At 41.2% G+C, this 9,175-nt stretch overlaps 1 protein-coding gene across 1 annotated transcript in view; it reads left to right on the top strand.

The window, feature by feature from the left end:
- The first annotated feature begins 2,950 nt into the window (after positions 1–2,950).
- phc3a (polyhomeotic homolog 3a) overlaps positions 2,951–9,175 on the top strand; it is a 16,940-nt gene continuing 10,715 nt past the window's right edge. The window contains exons 1-9 of the mRNA XM_087179051.1: positions 2,951–3,182; positions 4,179–4,340; positions 4,445–4,522; positions 4,609–4,767; positions 4,876–4,965; positions 5,230–5,431; positions 6,363–7,036; positions 7,122–7,242; positions 8,059–8,324. Of these exons, the coding sequence (XP_087035177.1) occupies positions 3,006–3,182; positions 4,179–4,340; positions 4,445–4,522; positions 4,609–4,767; positions 4,876–4,965; positions 5,230–5,431; positions 6,363–7,036; positions 7,122–7,242; positions 8,059–8,324 (1,929 nt within the window). The 5' untranslated portion in view covers positions 2,951–3,005. The remainder of the gene's footprint in view (positions 3,183–4,178; positions 4,341–4,444; positions 4,523–4,608; positions 4,768–4,875; positions 4,966–5,229; positions 5,432–6,362; positions 7,037–7,121; positions 7,243–8,058; positions 8,325–9,175) is intronic.

The raw sequence follows: 9,175 nt of genomic DNA, 5'->3' as shown, positions 1-9,175 counted from the left end.
CATTCCGACTGTACCAACTCAAGGGTTTCTAGTGTGTACGTGCTGCATTCACGTTCAGACATCTGAGCTCGGACATCATATAACCCAAGCCGTATCGCGCATTGAAGTTCTCTGGTTCGGAAATAACGACAAAATTGAACAGCAACAATAAAAACAAAATACTTTTTATTCACTGAATTTCAGAAATGGGTGAACTATTCAATTCTGCGAAGAAAGGGCAATGTGATTGTTAAAAGAAAGAAAAGAGGGAAAATATGCACCTCACTACACAATAATAGGCTGATTGTTTATGCTATATATAGATTACAAAAATAGCATTGAACAATGATTTTAAATATTTGATATTTGAATTTATTTATTTTTTCTCCTTAGTCCTTACTTTTCCGTATTCCGCATTTATCCTATAGACAGACAGAGAGAGAGAGAGAGATAGAGAGAGAGAGACTGCAATGTGAAGAACTTTCTTAACCTATTAGTAATATATATATTTTTTTAAACTGTTTTAGAGAGGTATTGATTCAACTGCATGGTCATTTTGGAGGATGTAGCCCATTTTGTGATGCTGTTGAGCTGTATTAATAAATACGGACAGGTGTTTCTATTATTTTGTCTCCCACGTTTATATCAAAGCGTTAGTAATGCAAACTTTCAAGTGTTTTAACATCTACAAACTGCTTACTAGATGAATTATGTAATTTACAGGTAACTTTGCAGATTATAATGTTACATATAATAATGATCAGTAGCAATACATTAAAGTAGCCTATAGTTAAAATGACCCCCACCACCTCCCCCTGCAGCTGCAGCTACGATTCTAAAATGCTTCTTAGTGTTAATGTATCAGTAATAATGATCCAATATGATCCAGTATAACTCTTAAATAGACTACCGAGTGAGTACTTTACTTTTAATACTTATTTTGATGCAAATACTTCTCCACTCATACGTAGGCCTGTAACAAAAAATTTGTTAGCATGACTATTTGTAACATTCATTTCAGAGTGATTTTACTCTCCTTATTGAAGTAAAAATAGTACGTCTTCCACCACTGCACGTGAAATGGCTCCTCTTCTTGTTTTGTATCATAATAAAATAAAACTAGTTTTTAGAATCGCAGGAAGAAATATTGTAGCGCTATAGTTGAGGGTGGCTGAAATCAGTGTCTTGTCTTTTTTGAATAGTCTTCTGACACATAATCCTTGTTTAGACAGCCACAGGGGTTTCACCCACAAAGCGTATTCTATGTTCTTTGAAGTGCATATTTGCAGCTTTGCACGAATCATTGTCATAATGTTATCTAAAGGAAAAACATTCAAAACGAATGAAAGCACATTTGAGACCGTCAGACATCTCCGGGTCTTTCCATGCAGTGAGCGCAGCAGCGGACTCCCCGGCTGTGGAAGGTCCTCCCGCACTGCGAGCGGTGCTGTGTCAAGGCTGTTTTTATTGCCTGCTGTGTACCGTCTGATTCTTTTTTTTAATCTCCATTTTAGACGGTACTGACGCATCAATAGGCTTCATGACTGGGACAATGTGCCGGGGTATGGTCAGTTCCTGATGGCCCGTGTCTTTCAATACCAGGCAGGTACCGCCGACAAGAGGTGAATGATTGTGCATGCATAAAGCGCTGTCTGAGACAGACAGGGAATGACATCCTGATTTGTTGAATTTATTACCCGAAGGCTCCTAAATTATGGACTGTCCATCTAATATCAGACTGATGTTGTGCTCGTTCAGGGTTTATCGAGAAAATCATGCATGCTTTCAATTAGACAGAACCGGCTCTGCAGCAAAAAGCAATCAATATTCAAGGTGTAAGCTATCAGTGTTTATCCCTATAAAATACGGCAGGGATTTTTTTTACTATTTCAAAGCTATCTCTGAGATTATTTAATTATTATTAGCCTATGGGAATAAATGACTCACAATTAACAGCCTTTATCAGCTGGGGAAAAAAAACTTGCAGCACTGTATCATCTTTGTCTGACGTTTGTCTCTTAACAGATGTGTGAGGCACAAAATAACCTGAACACCCAGTCAATCAATTATACTAATCATTCACCTTTTTTCATACATTTCATTGGATCGTAATCACAATGTTTTCACGGGTAACATACAGCTAATCCAGCCCTGTATTCTTAATGTTTTCTTTTTTCTTTTGTTTCTAACTTGTGTATTTAGTTATAATTTGATGATGATTGTTATATTGAAATGACCATGAAGGTCAAAAAAAAAGAAAAGAAAGAAAACCTCAAAGTTTAGTGCAGGTATTTAAACAGTTTTTAAACATGCACTTTTATAAAAACAAATAGGGATAAGGTGGATGACATAAATAGTAACCTATAATCAGAACATTTACTTATGGCAGATTATTATGAACCAGGATTATCTTATTATCTGTGAGTTCATATTCATTTTTATTTCTATGCTTTCTGGGTGCATTTCGGATGCAAAACTAAACTGAAATGAACTGAAAGTATTTCTCCATTTATAACGAATATTATCATGATTTGTTCTATACTATATGTATTTAAGTCAAACTTCCTCTCTATAGACAAAATGTTTTTTACTACAGTTTTGCAAACAGCCCGAATAGACGATGCTTTAATTGAAGTATAGATGGACCGAATTTACGCTTCAGTGAAATCTATCAAATGAATTATTATTTTTTATAATAACAGTAGAAAGATATCTGTCAATTATGGCCGAATAACAGGTTGAATCTAGATCCTGGAACCAAGACAGCTCGAAGTGCAGTGTATTTTAGTCAAAGATCCGGGTTTGAGGAAACATATGCCTGCTCAATCTTTATTAAAGTAACGTAGTTTAACCTTAACACTGCAGGTGTTAGCAGAGAGAGAGAAAACTGCTAACCAGTGAAACATCTCATTCAAACGAACCTGATTCTGGTGATGTTGCTATTTAAGCACCTCCTGTTAATGGACGTCTGTTTTTTTTATCTCCATACAGTTTTCCCATCATTGAATCTGTGTGTGACCTGGGAGATGGAGAGGCAGAGCCCAGGGGAGAAGCAGGCAGATACTAATAGGGCTGTGGCCACCACCACCCCCACCACATCAGCTGCCGTCACCATGGCAACAGTCAGCTCCAGCAGCACCACGTGCACCCAGGCGCCCACCGCTTCCCTCGGCATTATCCCGTCAGACAGACAGGCAGTCCAGGTAATAGACAGTACCTGGTATCCCTGCGTACCTAATTTAACAGGTGGATAGTTCAGGAAATAGACTGTGCCTCGGACTCCTGCATAATATTCAACAGGCAGTACTGGCAATAGACAGTACCTGGGACCTCTGCATGCATTATTTTACTTGACTATCAGGCAGTCCCGGTAACAGACAACACCATTGGACCTCTGTATACATGATTTAATTTGACAAGCAAACAATCCAGGTGAAATGTACCATGGATCTCGGCACAGGTAGTGTCATATGACAGGAGGGTAGTCCAGGTAATAGACATTGTCTGAGAGCTCTGCATAGAGTTTTTCACTTGATTGAAAAGCAGTCCATGCACTAGAAATTACCAGGAACCTCTGCAGTGCAAACATTGTTTAATTTGACAGGAATATAATCCAGCTAATAGACAGTACCTGGGACCTTTGCATGCTTTGTTTCATTTGATAGGAAGGTAATTCAGATAATAGATAGCACCTGGGACCTCTGTATGCATTGTTGGACTTGACTGGTAATATGAACAACAGGTTGTTAGATAGATAGATAGATAGATAGATAGATAGATAGATAGATAGATAGATAGATAGATGGATACTTTATTTATCCCCTAGGGGAAATTCATTATTTGGTATTTATGTACTTTATTTTTTAATAGATTGATATGCTGTCTATATACAGTATGAAACACACACACACACACACACACACACACACACACACACACATTTTTGACCTCTGTTCTTATTAGATTATGTTTAAGGGAAATAAAAGAACAATTTCTTTTACAAATTACTTAATTTTTCTATCAATACTGTATTCGTAACATCAGATAATTTTTTTTTTTTTAAAAAGTAAAGTGTAAATACTTAATTTGGTCAGTGCAATAAGGACAAATGAGATTTCACAGAGTGATAGCATTGTGCTGGATACAGTGGACTGAAAATTTATTTGTAAGGAATATGATGATATGATATGATCCAACAGGTGATCCAACACGCTATCCACAGACCTCAGAGCATGGCGGCCCAGTACCTACATCAGATGTACGCAGCCCAGCAGCAGCACCTCATGCTGCAGACAGCAGCCCTGCAGCAGCACCAGCACCAGCACACCCCCCATCTGCAGAGTCTGGCCACCATACAGCAGGTCACTGTCTACGTGTTTGTTGTGTGTGCGCCATGTGTTAGAGCAAGCATGAGTCATTTTAACAGGAAAGACAGTGAGTATAATGTGTTCCCAATACATTTCAGGCTTCAGTCTGTCAGAGGCAGTCTCCTTCTTCATCTACTGGCAGTTTGGTTCAACCTGCTGGTGTTTCCCAAAACTCGGTGAGTGTCTCTGTTCCCACTCCCATCAACCTGACCATAAATATTAACCTCAGACTACATTCTTCATCATGTCTCCCTGAATCCAGATCACTTTACCAGCATCTCCAGTGACAGCCCAGCTGATTGGCCGCACCCAAACATCCAACTCCACTGCTGCTGCAACCACAATATCCCAGCAGGCCATGCTTCTGGGAAACCGACCAGCCAACTGTAACCAAGCTCAAATGTACCTTCGAACTCAGATGGTACAAATGTTTTCAAATATCCCAAGCTCCTGGTGATACTGGTACTTCAAAACTGCATGACTCATTTGCCCTATTTCTATTTTTACTGAATGCGTTTTCCTCTGTCAGCTTATTCTAACTCCTGCAGCACCAGTGGCTGCAGTTCAGTCAGACCTCCCTGCTGTCACCTCCTGCTCCTCTTTACCTACCTCCTCTCAGGTACAAACTTTGCCAGGCACTGAATTAGAATAAGCCAAGCATGCCACAAGACCACAACATTATAGACTTCAGGATGTTACAAACCTTGAACATGGGCTACATTACAGAATTAAAGATGTTTAGGAAATACTTAAGTGAGAGGTAAAATGCAGGTTGGGATTTTGATGAATGTTAGAGGAACCATTAGTAAAGTTGCATTAAAGGACAACATAGATCAGGGCTGTCAAAGCCAAAGTGTAAAAGTGGCTATTTGCATGTATTCAGGTGCAGAATCTGGCTCTGCACGCCCACTTGCCTGGAGCTCTGGCTACAGCCCACAGTGTCATCTTAAAGCCATCCACCCAGTCCCAAGCCCTGTCTCCAGCCGCCTCTTTGTCCAAGATGTCAATATGTGCTCTGAAGACCAACCAGCTGACTGACACCTCAACTGAAACAGGTCAGCCTGGAGCCCAGATTATAACCCCAGGTGAGTTGATGAAATACTGAGGCTGAAAGGAATGTTTACTAGCGAGCCCGCGTATTTCAGTCTGAAGTGATGAGTCACAGTAATGAAGATGAACTATGCCATGTTTGAATCAAGTGACCTTCATCAGCCATTTCACATAACAGATGACAACAGCAAGCTTCCATACAGTATATACTCACAAAGAGCAATCTGAAGAAGCAAAGCAATCAACCATTCATTGGCTATAAGGTAGGGGGAAGAAAAAATACCAATAACAACACCCAGTGAAGGTGGAACAGATCATTTGTGATATACAGTATTAGTGCTTGTAGGTATTTTCTCTTGACATGTTATCTCCAAAAGCAGCTTGCTACCTACCCTATCATCTCCCAGTTAAACAATGACAGATCTTTAGAGTATTTTGGAGGAGAAAATTCTGTTCCGGGTGAAATATTAAATACAAAAAGACACCAGGTGCTCTGTCAGTTTGAGATGCAACAAATCCATGGAACTTATATACTTCTCATCTATTTCTTGGCAAGAACGCAAATAAGTGTATTGCTCAAAATCAAAGTCAAATTATTCTTTTAAGTTTCCTTTGGAGATGGAGAAAAGGAGATACATATATTGCAGACTACACTATACACATACAGAAAGAGACGTTACACTGACCCACTCCAAACATATGGAGTCATCGCCACAGCGGAAATAGTGAAAACTGTTGAAAAGATGATGACGTCTGGTACTCTTTATTGTAGTGCCGTTCTATGCACTGTTGCCTTTGTTATTACATTTTCTGCACCAGGTAAACTCAAGGTTTCAATTCAAGAACCTTTGTCAGCCTGTGATGAGCACATTTACTGGAAGTTAAGCCTGGAAAAGGAGACACTTGTTATGTGCTTTTGTTAGTTTTTTGTTCCTGATGCCTTCCTATTCATCACTCTTCCTGCAGCCTACTCTCCAGTGCAGGCCCACGCTCTGGTCAAGCAGCAGCTGTCCTGTCCATCAGGCCAGCGGGTGGCACACCACCAGCTCATCCTCCAGCAGGCCACAGCAGGCGCTCTCAACCATAGGCAGCTTCAGCCCATCGCCCTCAGAGTGGCACCCCAAGAAACCAACTCCAACAACCCTCTTCCACTTTCAGTTAAAAGACTGACCACTCCCAGCACCATGTCACAAACCAACGGTGACCCCCAAGCCCCCTCTTCTTCATCTTCTTCTACTTCCTCTTCTACTTTTTCTTCTTCTTCTCGATCTGTCACAAACGTGTTTGCATCATCAGCTCATGCCTCAATCCCAGCTGCCACCGTTCAGCCTCAGCCTCCTCCTCTGGTGGCCGCTCCGCAGCGCCGGACCTCATTCCCACAAATGCAGAATCAGCCTCCGCCTCCTCCTCCACCTCTGGTTCTCCCCAGGCTGCCCCAGAACCCCCCAGCTTCCCTCCAGAGGCTGTCTGTGCACTCGGTCCAGGCTTTGGCGGTCCAGTCAGGGCAGGTGCTGCTGACAGAGCGGGAGCTGCCTGTAGCTGAGGCTCTGGTCCATATGCCTTACCAGAACCTGCCTCCTCCTCAGACGGTGGCTGTTGATCTGAAAGTGCATACGGTCAGACGCAATGAAACTCCATCGGTGAGTCACCATGTCCTCTTTGCAGATCTCCTCTTCTCAGTATGTGTTGGTTTGACTGAGGGTTTTGTTGTCGGTTGAATTTCAGTCGGGGCAAACGTGCAAAGCGAATGGACTGAGTTCAGACGAGAGGAAAGATGAATGTTCTACAAGTCGACAGAGAGACAGGACCCCTACAGCTCTCATTGCGTCTAAGCAGAATGGTGCAGGTAAATTATAATAAGATGTTACTGCAACACCACAGTAAACAAATCAAAGAAGAAGTCCTGGCAGCAAGTTGTAGGTCAACTGCAGCTGAGCCAGAAGTAGAGATGAACTCAGATAAGTTTGCTTGCAACCAGGACACTGTGGGTTCAAACCCTGCGTCAGTGAAATGAACTTTGTCTTTGTATGATTAGTGCTGAGAAGGACCAGACAATAAGTTAATTTGCATTTTTTATAAACTTGAATTCTGTATTAGTTGGATATTGTGACATAACAACTTCCATATGGTTAAAATGCTGTTTAAATACCTTGAAACTGGCTGTCTGCCATTTTCTGCATTTTTAATGAACAGATTTCTGGGTGTATAATTGACACTTAGAGAAGAAACAGTTCATACTAAAGGCTACAGCCATTCTTGATATACTTCATTTTAACTACAGTGGATTTAAAAGCCCAGCCGTTGACAGGATACTGTTCAGATATTTCAGATTTTAATCATGCAATTAAGTGCATCCCACGTCAATATGTGATATAAATTTGACATGTACTGCAAACAGACTCATGTTCACTGAGCGGCAGGAAATAGAAACCTTCAGAGAGGAACTTCGGAGACAACACCGTGTTTCACTGTGTTAGACAGAACACTGGCTCAGCCGGAAGTGATGCTAGAAAACTAGACTCATCAGGACCAGGCTGGTCTGTTGGGATAAACTTTGACCAGAGTTATTTATTCGGTTATTTAAACCAGAAAATAAACCTGACTTACTGAAATAATGGTTAACAGTCTGTGTTATTATTATTTTATGCCTTTTATTCCCCAGCAGTGATGGGTTCATCCCCCGTCATGTCCAGTCACTCAGTGATCAGGTCACCACAGTTAGAGGAGCCCTCCCAGCACGGCAGCAACCTTCCCCCTCCACCTCCTCCTCTACCTCCTCCCATCCTTCCCACCACAGTCAGAGGCCCCAGCCAGCCTCCCTCTGCCCCTACCAGTGTCCCAGGAAGCCCCGACAGGATACTTACAACCCACGTCCTCACACACCTCATAGAGGGCTTCGTCATTAGAGAGGGCCTGGAGCCGTTCCCGGTATGTCCACCAGAGGTGCAACACAAGCAGTCACTCAGGGCATCAGTGAGCCTCAGGTAGAGGTGGATGCTGTGGTTACAGTCAAAGCTCACACTAAAAGCTTTAGGGTTTGGGTTTCTTTATGCACACTCAATCATAATGGAGATGCTCTTCAGATGTGGCTGAGATACTGTGCCAAATCAGCCATTCAGTCATTATAGCCTCAGTAAAGCTCAACGCAGTGCAACCACACCACATGATGAAGTAACTTGACTGGAAAATATAGCATGTGTTGTTAACTGGAAATACAACTTTTTTTCTGGTGGTTAATCAAGACAAGTCTGGAAATGTTAAAGGAATATTTTCCTCAATCACAGTGATATCTGTGAATAATAAGAAGTGGATCAAAAAAAGTCATTTGCCGTATTTAGTCTTTGTAATATTGTGAGCCCGGGCAGCACAAGGAGGACACAGAACTCGCCATCATATATTTCTTGGCTTTTAATCGATGATAGTGACAGACAAAAGAGCACACAATCCATACATCACTTCCATATAAAATACTTCCTGACAGGACTTCCTGTCAGGTCCACCCATGGATCCTACAGCTCCCTCTATCTAACTCCAGAAGTATTTAGGATACTACATCCCTCCCTTCTCAGGTCTGCAGACAACATACACTGCAAGAGAACATAAGACACGTTAATCAACATTATACACTTTACTCAACTTTATATGTTGCACTTACTTCAAATTAACTCTTAATTTGTAACTTACAATTTAGGTTTGTTTCAAACTTTAAGAACTTAACTTGCCAAAAACTAAACTTATATCAACTACTTAGAACAATTTTTTTTTTTTTTTTTTTTTTT

The sequence above is a fragment of the Seriola lalandi genome, unplaced genomic scaffold (genome assembly GCF_002814215.2).
Source record: "Seriola lalandi dorsalis isolate HSWRI2012SDOR001 ecotype SW California unplaced genomic scaffold, Sedor1 jcf7180002054777, whole genome shotgun sequence".
Taxonomy (NCBI): domain Eukaryota; kingdom Metazoa; phylum Chordata; class Actinopteri; order Carangiformes; family Carangidae; genus Seriola; species Seriola lalandi.
Note: the sequence above shows the minus strand (reverse complement) of the source record. Positions and strands in the feature narration are given on the sequence as shown.